The 13186-nt window shown below is 41.1% G+C and overlaps 2 protein-coding genes across 15 annotated transcripts in view; one reads left to right on the forward strand and one right to left on the reverse strand.

Annotated features, from left to right (window-relative positions):
* Positions 1–16: 16 nt before the first annotated feature.
* LOC126869445 (26S proteasome non-ATPase regulatory subunit 2-like) lies at positions 17–5524 on the forward strand. The gene is made up of 12 exons (XM_050626004.1): positions 17–851; positions 968–1144; positions 1217–1403; positions 1482–1781; positions 1858–1940; positions 2019–2254; positions 2313–2451; positions 2529–2930; positions 2999–3089; positions 3156–3443; positions 3522–3716; positions 3802–5524. Exons 1-12 carry the CDS (start codon positions 511–513, stop codon positions 4009–4011), a joined length of 2649 nt encoding a protein of 882 aa, XP_050481961.1. The 5' UTR covers positions 17–510; the 3' UTR covers positions 4012–5524.
* Positions 4784–13186, reverse strand: part of LOC126869436 (actin-binding LIM protein 2) — a 30745-nt gene continuing 22342 nt past the window's right edge. For 4 of the 14 annotated variants that reach the window (XM_050625964.1, XM_050625963.1, XM_050625958.1 and 1 more), the window contains 7 exons: positions 12862–13123; positions 12695–12781; positions 11315–11415; positions 9860–9929; positions 8989–9071; positions 7486–7689; positions 4784–7222 (listed from right to left, as the gene is read on the reverse strand). In XM_050625964.1, coding sequence (XP_050481921.1) covers positions 7109–7222; positions 7486–7689; positions 8989–9071; positions 9860–9929; positions 11315–11415; positions 12695–12781; positions 12862–13123 — 921 coding nt within the window. In that variant the 3' untranslated portion in view covers positions 4784–7108. Of the gene's footprint in view, positions 7223–7485; positions 7690–8988; positions 9072–9859; positions 9930–10145; positions 10244–11310; positions 11416–12694; positions 12782–12861; positions 13124–13186 lie in introns of those variants that run through there. The other 10 variants (XM_050625965.1, XM_050625961.1, XM_050625971.1 and 7 more) reach the window with 9 other exon arrangements.

The raw sequence follows: 13186 nt of genomic DNA on the forward strand, positions 1-13186 counted from the left end.
GATTACTCTGTGTAACTGACAAGCGAAAAAAAAGAGAATCGAATCCGTTACACGAAGAGTCGAGAAAGCGTCATCAAATATTTTCACGAATCTCGTCGATGTAAAAAATAATTCTCCGTTAAGAACGGTTCACTGAGATTTTGCAAACTGCAACGATGGCTAAACTCGGTCCGCAAAAGGAGTCGGAAATGGTAACCATATTAATAAAAAAAAAAAAAAAAGAAAAATACCAAGTTTTTCATTCGTCTCTAATCGAGGAAACATTTGTTAGAACGAGGAAGACGCACGCTTGCAAGAAGAGCTGTACCAGTTGGTCGACGTGTTGATGGTAACAATAACGCTATATGCAATTCGCTTTCTTAACCTAATAACTGTCATAGATACGCATGTAATTACATTTCATAAAGCGTTAGCTGCTAAAACAATTTCAAATCCAATCGTAACTCAAACCTTCGGTGTCACATCGATCGCATTTTTTAATTAAAATTCGAGGGGAAAGACGAAGATGCGATGTTGATATCCCTGAGTCAACTTCGATTGTTGATGCAAACCTCGACAACATCGATGACTTCCGTACCGAAACCTCTCAAGTATTTGAAGAACTCGTACAACGATATGAAGAACGCGCATAAAAGGATTCGAAGGAGGGATGTGAAACGGCAATTCGCGGAAGTATTGAGCGTATTATCGATGGCTGGAGCCACGCCTGGTTCCAAAGAATGTTTGCGATATTGCACCGACGGTGAAGTGACGAATCCTGGTGAGTGGGGTCACGAGTACGTCAGACAGCTCGAAGCTGAAATTGTAGACGAGTGGACGAACGCTCTTGTAAAGGACGAGGACCGTATCAGGTATTTTTAGATACGAAGAAATGTGATAATATCTGTGGCGACGATATATAAAATGAATGGATTGTGAGAAACGAAATGGAATCTTTTATTTATTTGTTTCCTTCTCTTTATGGTAGAACGCAGCTTACTCCTTTGGTAAACGGTATCATAAAATTCGACATGAAGCACAACGCCGAAATACCTGGATGCGATCTATGTTTGGAGATCGATCAATTGAACTTTTTAAACGAAAGTTTGGATAATACGAATTTTGAGAGGGTTTGTCGGTATCTGGAGAGTTGCGCGGCCTACAGGTGAATTTTCCGAAACGACAACTAAAATTTAAGCATCTATATCCCGTTTTTTAATCACTTTCGAACGGTCAGCGAGGATATCGAAAGAAGACAAATATTGCAAACCGTGGTCGACCATTATCTACGATTTCAAGAATATTGCAAAGCAATGTTAGTGGCCCTTCAATTAGGAGACTCGGATCTCGTGCACAAATGTCTCACCACCTGCCCTGACGACTTAATGCGAAAACAATTGTCATTTATACTCGTAAGACAAAGGGTAATTCATCGGATTCTACGTGAGTTATTCTTATACGCGATACCCTATTTTCCATTCGCATAATTCATCGCTGTTCAGGAGAATCCATTAAAGAAGGATTACGAAGGAGGCGATGCCAAGGATATCGAAGCTATCTTAAGCAACAGTCACGTCAATAATCATTATCATTTGCTGGCGAGGGAACTCGACATTCTGGAACCCAAACATCCGGATGACATTTACAAAACCTGGCTGGAAACTAATACCCTGAGACGAGCGGAATACGACTCAGCCAGGGCCAATCTAGCAGCTACGTTCGTTTCCGGTTTCGTTCACGCTGGCTTCGGTCAGGACAAACTGATGGCGAACACCGCCGATTGCTGGGTTTATAAAAATAAGGTTTTTGCATAAATATCAGAGACTCTTGAACTAGAAACTTTCGAAACAGCTCAAATCGAAGAAAACTGTTTGACAGGAGCACGGAATGCTCTCGGCAACCGCTTCTTTGGGACTGATACACATGTGGGACGTAGACGGTGGTCTGGTACCGATCGACAAGTGAATCGCGTCTCTTATCGTAATGCGACTATGATTTATAGACAAACGCCCGCGGTCTAAGATACGCTTACTTCGCAGGTATCTCTACACCAACGATCACAACATCAAAGCAGGCGCTTTGCTCGCGATAGGTTTGGTTAACTGTGGTGTTCGCAACGAATGCGATCCAGCGTTGGCGCTCCTCAGCGACTACGTGTATTCCGAAAACATTACACTGAGAATCGGCGCAGTTTTAGGACTGGGTTTGGCCTACGCTGGCTCGCAGAGGTCTGATGTTACGGAACTTTTAACCGGAGTATTGGTAGACGAAGCAAGTACGTTTGCGATGATTAACTCCCACCAAGAGATATTTTGGAGATTAACGAATTTTAGGTACCATGGAAATTGTGTCTCTCGGAGCAATCGCGATAGGTTTGATAAACGTTGGCTCTGCCGACGCTGAAGCCTCGTCGACGCTTCTGCAGAGATTGATAGAGCTTACACCTCAAAAGCTGTCTAGTACCTACTCCAGGTTAAAGACAGAAGTATATCTATCAAATACGTTTCACGACCGTGCGAACGAGGGTTCGTTTGACCTTGTTTTTGTAGATTTCTACCGCTGGCGCTGGGTATGATCTACATGGGTTGTCGCGACATCATAGACGCACCTTCAGCTGCGCTCGAAGTCTTACCTGACCCCTACAAGCTTGCTGCGCAGACTATGCTGGAGGCAATGCTTTCTTCTTTGTTAAAATGTTCTATGATCTATCATAATCTTCAGGATTCGAAAATATTTCATTGGTCTCAGGTGTGTGCATATGCCGGTACAGGAGATGTATTGATCGTTCAAGGACTATTACGAATTTGTTCGGAACCGGCGAACGGCGAAGGCGTTCCCGTCACCCCGGTTAACAGTCCTACGAGCTGCTGCTGCGATCAGCGGTCTCGAATCGTCGAATTTTCTGAGAAGAGAACGAAAGAGAAATTAGAAGAGAAGCATGCAGGATCAAAGTAATCGGAAATTTATCTATCGTTAATATCTACCGGCACTTTTCTACAATTTCTTGCGTACTCTTCAGGAATATTGGATCGACGCAGGCCATAGCTACCTTGGGTGTCGCTGCCGTTGGGTTAGGAGAGGGAAAAGAGGACTCGAGGATCTTCGGACAGGTGATAAAAAGTCCTTAAACGCGAATAAAAGCGATCAGTCTGTTTGCACGAACGATCGTTCTTCAGATAGGAAGATACGGTCCCACGGCTGCGAGACGCGCGATGCCACTCGCTCTAGGTCTATCCTTTTTGTCAAATCCAGACTTGTCAGTCTTGGATGTACTGAACAAATACAGCCACGACAACGATTCTGACGTAGCTAACAATGCGATCTTTGCTCTCGGTCTTGTCGGTGCTGGGACGAATAATGCGCGTCTCGCCACTATGCTGAGGCAACTGGCCTGTTACCACGCGAAGAACCCCACGCACCTGTTCCTCGTTCGAATTTCCCAAGGCTTGGTCCATCTTGGCAAAGTAAAAAAGACCGATTAAAAATTGTGTCGATCTTAATCGACGAACGATTGGTTTAGTAAATAAAAAATTGTTTATCAGGGTACGTTGTCGATATCTCCTTTGCGATACGCTTCCAAGGTGTTGGACAAGGTCGCCTTAGCTGGATTACTGGTAGTTCTGGTGGCGTTTCTTGATTGTCAAAATCTGATCCTGTCGAAATCACATTATTTGATGTATTGTCTGGCGCTTGCGATGGAACCTAGATGGTTGGTCACCTTGGATGAAAATTTGCAGGTATGTATTGACCATTTTCCTCGTGGGCAAAGATAATTTAACGCTACGCGAATATTCGAGACCGATCGGATTGTATTTTGATCAGAGTCTACCGGTGTCTGTGAGGGTTGGAAAGGCTGTAGACATCGTGGGCAAAGCTGGCAATCCTAAATCCATCTCTGGTGGATACGTTCACACGACGCCAACGTTGCTTTCCTCCGGAGAAAGAGCAGAACTTGCTCTAGACGAGTACGAGGCGTTGTCCAGCGTTTTGGAGGGCTTCGTTATTCTTCGAGAGAAATCGAACGTTTCTTAGATTTTCCGCTGGAATAATAGAAGATAGTGGATAATAAAAGAACACGGCAGATTGCGAAAGGCAACGCTGGGACAAGTGATTTATTTATTTCATGAGATAGTAATAAGAAATACGATCGACAGAAGTGTATTATGTAAGGCGAAGAAATTACTAGGAACCAAAGTGCGAACGACGAATCGTTTATACGATATATCGTAATGTATAATTTTCCATGCTGTTTTTAATAAAAAGTAGGAGTAAAATTTTCGAGAAAGAAGAGTCGTTTGAAGAAAATCTTGTACAATAACGGATCGATACCACACATGTTTGTAACGCATCACTTTGACAACGACGAGACGTGGAAAGTACGCAAGTGACACGAGCAAAGGTTCGATCGCGTCGTTGAATGCATCGATAAGAATGCGAAGAGACCGCGTGAATACTAGGCGTAGGTTTGCGTTCATTTAATTCGAGGGACTAGCGGAAGCAATGTGCTCTATACAACAGAAATATACATTGGTTCGCATTGCACGGTAATATATGACACGGTGCACCATGATCTGACAGCGGTCACTAAATTAAAATACATCGTTAACGCGTGACTCTTGTTCGATTAAAAACGAGCCGGTAAAACGCAATAGGACGAAAAGACAGAAAGGAATTAAACAGAAGCGAGACGTATGAGAGAAAACGAGATGAAAAAACGTAAAAGATGATGCACGATCGACGAAAGAAACGAAAGTAAGCTCGAGTAACGATCGAAATTTGGCTTCTATCGATAAAACATTGCAAATGAAAGAGGAATATTGCAGTTTATTGGTTCTGAAAGTGTGTACAAAAGCGGACAACTAGGAAACGAGAAACGATATCACGCGGATAAGAGAACTCTCTGTTCCTGTCCCTTTTTCGTTTGCTTTGCTAAATATACACACAAATGATATATTCTTTCACGCAGAGTACATGGTTACTTTTCTCCTTAAAGTTTTTGTTTATTTTTCTCTTCGTCTGGTGAGTTCGCAAAGTCGCATTGCACAAGATCATGGAGCACGTTCCCATCTTCTCGTAGCGAAGCCGTGAGAAAAACACTGCAAGAAATTTCACGAACGTACGCAACGCGTACTTTATCGAAAGTGCTCTCTCGCGACTTCACGTGTTCAGAAATCTCCGCCGATTTTTATATATATATATATATATAGGCACGTATGACTCAGGGCGAGGCGAAATGTAGAATAAAATGTAATTTTCAGCTCGTTCAAAGGACGCACATCCCCGCGTGTATGTTTTTCCCGCCAGATCGAAAACGCACCCACCCCCCCATCGTTATTTACTTTTTTTTTCTTACGTTTTTCATTGCGTTGCAGAGTCGCGACCGGTTCAGATATACGTTACGCTCCACGAAATCGTACAAAAATTTGTATCCCGTTGGATCAAATTTAACGGTTGCATTTCAACGTACGCACACCTTTTCTTTCGCGTCTTCAGCTTGCCGCCTGACATACTCGCATAAGGTAGAACAACTGTCTGTGATAAATGTTATTTTTTCCCCCTTTTTTATTTTCCCGTTTCTCCATAATTTTCGCTTATCCAAATACACGTAAATACGTTCGCGATATATATCTCTAATCGCACTGCAGAACTCTTTTTCGTGTATCGTCGATACGAGTCAAGGGAAATCGAGTTAAGGAAAATCTTATACCTATGTATAGTAGTTTGCCAACAGATACGTCGTCTGTACGCATGTGTTGAAATAGTGAAACAACATGCAAAATTAACGATAGTATTTAAATACGTTGATAATTACGTCATCCGGCAAGCTGAACTTCCTATCTACTTACATGTATCTTAAATTTTTCATGTTGCTTATAGTAAAATATAATAATAATAATAGTTAAAAATTAATAATAATAATAATAATAATAATAATAATAATAATAATAATAATAGTGATAGCTCCTATGATAGCAGGCAGCGCGTTTGTGTTATAACCTTTTGCAAATAGTAAATGTGTTCTGTGATTCAAGCGAATTCTCAAAATGGTGTATATACGTATGTGAACGTATATATACATATATAAGTATATATATATATATATATATACTTCCTCGTACTTCCGTTGCTTCTTTCATCCTTTCTGGTTCATTCGTTTATTTACAACAACGCATGTATGTCAGCTACATAGTGTTACCATTTCTCTGGTTTTTATTCGCTTTAAATCTTGCACATCTTCCCGCCGCGCTATTTTATACGTCGACATTCGTGGGGAAAAACTCTAAGTTACAAGACGATGTTCCTGTTAAATGATAAAACCTCAGACGATGTTTGTCACCCTTATATTCAGCTACTTCGCTAAAATTATTACCCATCTACCGTTTTCACTTTTCAAACCGTGAAATTCATGGTCATGAAAGTGTACATGTTAGATACAGGATGACAGCTTTCTCTTTCTCAAATCGTTCCCTCTGAAACGATCATCGATAACAGTAGTCGATGTACCACCTTCCTTCGTTAATAATGTCGGATCAAGCGTTTGAAGGTTTCAACTTGTTTCCATTCTCCGTTTCGTCTTCGACTTTTATACGTACGGCAGGTCTTTTTTGTTAAGCACAGAAACGGATAAACATATTTCTCTCCCTTATTCTTATGAACAGCGAAGATTGTCCCGAAAGAAGCACCGAAGTCACAGGGTGATGAAGTAGTTTGTCAATGATTAGAGTCAAGCTGCCTGTGGATTCGTTGCTGAGAGAACAAAATTGACATCGAATTGTAGTGCGCTCCTTTGTGTCGATGAGTTTGCGCCATCGTGTGGACGTCGAACACATGTTTATACGCGTGTGTACGCATCTATACGTTTATTTGTGAGTGTATGAGCGTACGATCGAGATTCTCTCGATCGTTTTTCATCCACGACGACGACGACGACGACGACGACGATGATTTGATATCGATGTTCGCGATCAAAGACCAGTACGGATCGTTGGTTCCCCGAACATGTGTTCCTCATTTTCTTCTCTCTCGTTATACACCTATCACGCTGAAGGAATGTACACTCTATAACACGATAACACAGTCGTGACACGATGAAGGTAATAAGTAGAACACGTAGCGTGGTTGTTGCCGGTTAAAACAGCCGGGCGCGTCTTTTGATTTCGTTACGACGCCATTGCGGTAGTCTATAGAACTCGGCACGAGTAAATTGAAGAACTGCCTCGAATTCCGCGTCAGAAAGGTGCCGCTGCAAAACACAATTAAACATCGGTAAAATAATCGTCTCTATTCGTGCCGGATGAGAAATTTTCTATTTACTCGATAATCGCTTCGTCAGTCACGATCATTCGATCCATTCATCCACCAATTTCTCTAGGTCCTATACTTCAGTTTTTTACAAAGTAAAAGAGGAATTTATTGGAGAGAAATTCAAGCGTTATTCTAGCGTTCCAAAAGGAATTCTACGTGTTCTAGACTCAGCGGTTATAGTTAAACGTTTTAATAACTCACTTCGAGATTGCAACGATCCACGTCAGCGGGCAGCCTGTAGTTGGTGATGACAAGCAAGTGGTAAGGGTAGAGTTTCGGCGGTTCGGACGGCGCCGTTCCCATATCTGGCAGTGATCTCCTTACGTGATGGCCCCCGTGACTTCCGACTACCGAACCTAGGCCACCTGTATACGTGGTAGATGATGGCAGCATTCCACCATCATTCTGAAGCACCATTCGATCGTTAATTTCGTCGTAACGCGATTCATTATGACGTGTGATGAGCGTTAATAGCGGTGCAGCCGTTCAAAAGCTTCTCGCATGAAATTTCAATTTTGATTTTCCGCTTGAATCGATACGGTAAAAGAAAAAAAAAAAAGAAAAAAAAGAAGAGAGAGAAACGTACACGTTCTGAAAAATTTGCGAGAATCTTTCATCTCTGCAACGAACCTATTGTTGCACGTTACAAGAATCGATATATCGCAGCAACAAAAAAGTTGGCAAAACACCGCGTTTGTTAATGACCGATTCGACGCAACTTAACACGAGACAGACCACAGAACTATGACCACATAGTTAGACTGAAACGAACGATAGGAACTGGCATTTTACGGATTAATCCTTTGACTCGTTGCTTTACGATAGGAAATCGTTGCGTGCATGTGCATTAAACTAGTCGATACAATTGTTGCACGATTTATTCTTTTACTTTTTTAAATACTTTCGACAGACCAGAAAGACAAGAAAGCAATCGGGGCACGCGTCACACACGCACAAACTCGTGCACGTTAATTTCAGTTTAGGCGTATAGTTCCGTTTTCCGTCACGTACGCACAAATTATGCCATGGATGCAGAATATGCAGTCAAATCGTGAGAACAGCGCAACTACGCGACAGTCTCGTTAGCGTTATTCGAGATTTCATCTATTTTCGAAACTCGTACACGCGTTCGAGGATCACGATCATCGCACACGAAACTCACATCGTGTTATCATAAGGAAATAATAAAAGAAAATAACGAACTACGTATACGTCATGGATCTATCGGTCTAAAGAATGAGCAAGCCGATTCAACTTTCGGTCTATACTAAGACAATTGCGAACGTTCAGCTAAAATCTCGCGATCGTGTCCGATTCTTTCGCAAGATACGAAATCAAATGCAAACTTCAAATATGCCAAGGCGAGAAAAAAAACTTGTACAAAAAGATGCAAAAAAAAAAAAGATCGATTAAAAAAAGAATATCGCAGCAAATATACAGCATGTGCATGCGTCGATCAATGTACAATCTAGTATGTACAAACGTTATATTATACATATATGAACAAACCGGCAGTGCTCGTTATGTACAAATACGTTTAATCCGACCGGTCTAGTCGAACGATTTTGCCGACGCTCGATTTCTCAGTTCTACGCAAACCATCCGTGTCTCGAGAACTCACGAAAGTGTTTAATGTTACGACTAATGCGCGGCTGTGGTTAATATGCTGTTAAATATAATTCATATGCAAAACAAGCTACAAACCATGCTAATTCGCCGGGAGTAGTATGGGGCTGTGGTACATACCAATGCCCGTCGATCCACATCCGTGATGCTGCCTGTCGATACTAAAATTGGGGGAAAAATGGGAAAGAAAACCATGTCAAACCATATTGCACAAACCATTTCGATATGTTAAGTACAATCTTTTCTTTCTATCGATCGAACGCGATCGATCGTATTCCATATCGATGGAAAAAGAAAACTGGAAAACATAAGAGATAACGTTACGTCAACGGGTTAACGAAACCAGTTGAACTTTCGAGGAATGCGATCGGGAATACGATCGATTCGATCAAATAACTATAAGCGAATGTTCCATGATTATATTATACATATGATTTGAATTCAGTCTCTAAGCTACACGATGTACCAGCTGTCGATGATCAAAGAGTTATCGTGTCATTAAGTCGCGTTATTGGCGAATAGGAGGTACTGTCATTTGGGCACACTATAAACTCCTCTGGTTAATGGATCAAACAAATCTTATTATGCAATCTTTAATCTAACACGGAATCGTACCGTTCGAATCGTGATACTCAGGCGTAATGATTAAATCAAGATAGAAAAAAGAAGAGATAGTGTCTATGATAGAGCAATGATGCATTAGTAAAGCATGCTCAGATATTAAAGCCGTATAATCAGGTAGAATAATCGAGAACAAAATAGTCATTCTCACGAGCTCTTTCTACTCGTGAATTAAAAGAAAGAAGAAGTAAAAATGAAAAATTTAAAAAAAGCATGTACAAACTGAAAAGTTTGATTGTACTTTCGAAAAAGAGAACTGCAAGATGTGTGTGTGTGTGTGTTTGCGTATATGTTATGTGTGATTGGTTTCCTTTCTGGGTTTACTCACTATCTGATTTGCCAGACGAGAAATCAGTGCTGTGCGTCTTGTCTCCCATCCCACTGAACGAATAATCACCCTAGACGACAGAAAAGCGTAAATCTTAGAAACAACCGAGGCACAGGGATCCGTGATATAATCAACGGATACGATAATTAAAACGTGTATCGTTATCTCTACAGCATATATATATATTTTTATTTTTTTCATTCTTTATTATTTTGTAAATATCAGCAACAACGGTGCAAGAAGATTTTTTGTTTGGTCGTCGATTGTGACGCGGTGCAAGACTTACAGGGAGAGCAGATACAGAACCGCCGGTCGAGGAGAAGGTGTGACTTCGCGGTGCCAGACCGTACCCTGGCTTCGGGATGTGCCGAAGGGAGCTCACAACTGGTTTCAAATCAGTCAATCGACAGTATTACTGATTAGTGTCAACGGGAATAATGGAATCGTTCATTCCCATACGAATGCCCAACGTTCGCCAAAAAATACGTTTCATTAAGGGGGGAAGAAAAATAAAAAGAAAAAAAAAATAAAAATAAAAAAAGAAGAAAAAAGTGAGAAAAACACACATTCTGTGTATAATTAAAATAATTACAGAGGTTGTCTCGGTTTCGCTCGTGTACAAGATTGAATCATCGAGGGATTTCACTCTACTCCGTTATCTTATATACGTTTTATCTCGCTTCGCGAACAAAAGGATCGAAGTTTTTCTTTGACGATCTTCCTTTTAAGGGGAGGCATAGAAAAGAAAATCGTCGAAGGTGGAATAGAAAAGAGAGAGAGAGAGAAAAAAAGTAAAGAAATCTTACTACTGTGTAAAGATAAGTAGTACCCTCTTCGTTCGAGTTTTAACTTCAAGTTTTGTCGACCTGTTTATATCGCATCTCCACGGCAAGATGGTGGAACGTACCCGATGTTCAAAGTGCACAAGCGTTATTTCTCGTTCAATACTGTGCAAGGTATCACGTACGTGTGTACAACGAAAAAAGATTTAAAAAGAATATGTATATATAAATATATATGTACGTACGTGTGTATACATATATATATACACACATACACACACAAAATATATAATACGTATGTACGAAGAAGCCAGCACCTATGTGTATAAGTACGATCAACGTATGTTTCTCCAAATAAGCTTAAGAGAACAAAAAGCATGCCTCCCGTGAAGACAAGTCAACGAATCATCGCGTCGGTTGAAAGCGTTTTTCTCTCGATCTTTCTTACGCGACGGCTGCTCTTAAGAAGTCTCGTACGTTTTTCTTGTTTTCTTTTTCTCTTTTCACGATTCGCTGAAAAAACGAATCTCAGACCAATGAAACTCGCTTGCAGTACACTGCCACGTTGTCTGACAAGAGAAAGAGAATCTCTGTTCCTTTCTTTACGGTGTACGCTAATTTTGGACTTGACTTGAGATCAACGGTAGGTAAATTGGAAAGTTCTCGGACTCACCGAATGATAGTGCCTAGCGGCGTTTGGAAGAGTGAAGGCGCGTTGAGTACCAAGGGGTGGATAGTTTCTGGGAGCCGGGGAACGTGCCGATGACCTCCCAACTGCCGCCCACGCAAACACAACACAAACACAAAAACACAAATAGAGACACGATGATACAGGTAGCGGTGTTGGCTAACGTAGATAGCGATAAATCCTATCGACTTTTCTTTGAATGTCTCAACATTGGAAGATATTGCCAGTTCTACCAGGCTAAAATATCTCGCAAAAATACGTCAGCCTACTATCGAAAAGTATACGTACTGTAACGATAATATTCCTTTTCCTGTACGCAAAGCGATACAAAGTAATGCAATGCCGAAGAGATACAACTTTCATGCGCCCAAACGAAAATATGTACACGCAAATATACGTACATATATGTATATAGCACGATATTGAAAATGTACAATAGCGTACTGAGCGTATATTACGATTATCTTCCAACATTGTGTAGTAATTAAAAAAAAAAAAGAAAAAAAAAGAAAAAACATTCCAAAAAGGTATGAGAGAAAGAAAGAGAGAGAGAATGAAGTTTGGAGCGATATGTGTTTGTGTATGAATGAATGAAGTTGCCAAGAGTGGAATCTGTAACAGATATTACCATGCCAGAAGGGGGAAGAGAGGAATAGCAAAAATGTTGACTAGGTTATGGTATACGTAGATATAAACATCGGTGAATGATCACGTATGAAATAATGGGAATCGATATTACGCTACTTGAAAGAGGATGAACTTTTCACGCACACTATTTCCGTTACTCGAATTGGCGTATGGAGAGATAATCGAGAGAGATAAGAAGAGGCAAGCACATCGAAGGTAATATGCCGACCACATGCAGAAGCGGAATAAATACATCACCTGTCACGTTAATGGACGCCCAGTGTGTGCTGTGGTATTTGGTGCTATGCCACTTAACTTATAAACTCCTGCTCGAGTAGTTTACACGTACTGCGTGTTATCGTTCGTTAATCGAGCATCATCACCCCTTCCCACTGCAAGATTCGCACGTTGCTACGTTGCGATTCACGATAGAGAAAATTTTTTATTTTTTTATTCTATATCTTTCTATCCTTCTTTCTTTTTTAGCGATACGAAAGGAACGATCTTTTTTCGCTGGCCCCCACCCCCCCGCTATCGCCTCGAAATCTAACGAGCCGATGTTGCATTAAACGGTAGAGTGGTAAATGTTAGTGTTATGTGCGAACGTGTGGACATGTATGAGATGAGATTATCACTTAATGTTAATGAAACGATCATGAGATATATATGTATATATATATATATATATATAAATATTTAACGACGACCAGATTCAATATGAATCTGAAAGAAGCTTACCGTTATAGCTGGGTCCTACACTCGATCTGTAACTGAAACCATCGTCGTCCTCCCACGGTCGGGCGTGATCTATATTTCTCGATGGCGCTACGCGAAAACATTTATGCAATTTAAGTACGAGCACCGGGGCAGACAGAGAGGGTAAAAAGTGAATCGCGATAACTTACAAGCGCCAACCGGACTCTCGTATCGTAATCTGTAAGTCGGTTCTCTGGCAGCCGATGGTGTTCTCGATGCGTTTCTTGGATCGACGTTCGCGGCCTTGTGTCTCAAATTTTCCCGATCCTTTTCACGATCTTGCAAGAACACCTTCGCTATTCCAGTGTCGATTTTACTTAGCTCGTCCTGTTCTTTCTTTAGCTTCTCCTCCACCTCTTTTATATACGTCTTGTTGTCCACCTCGTCCTCGTCATCCGATGCAGGTACACCCTGAAATCGTGGATGAAACGTCGAATCGAGAATAAAACACGTAGAAAGCTTACAAAGTAAGTG

Source organism: Bombus huntii, chromosome 9, assembly GCF_024542735.1.
Source record: "Bombus huntii isolate Logan2020A chromosome 9, iyBomHunt1.1, whole genome shotgun sequence".
NCBI lineage: Eukaryota > Metazoa > Arthropoda > Insecta > Hymenoptera > Apidae > Bombus > Bombus huntii.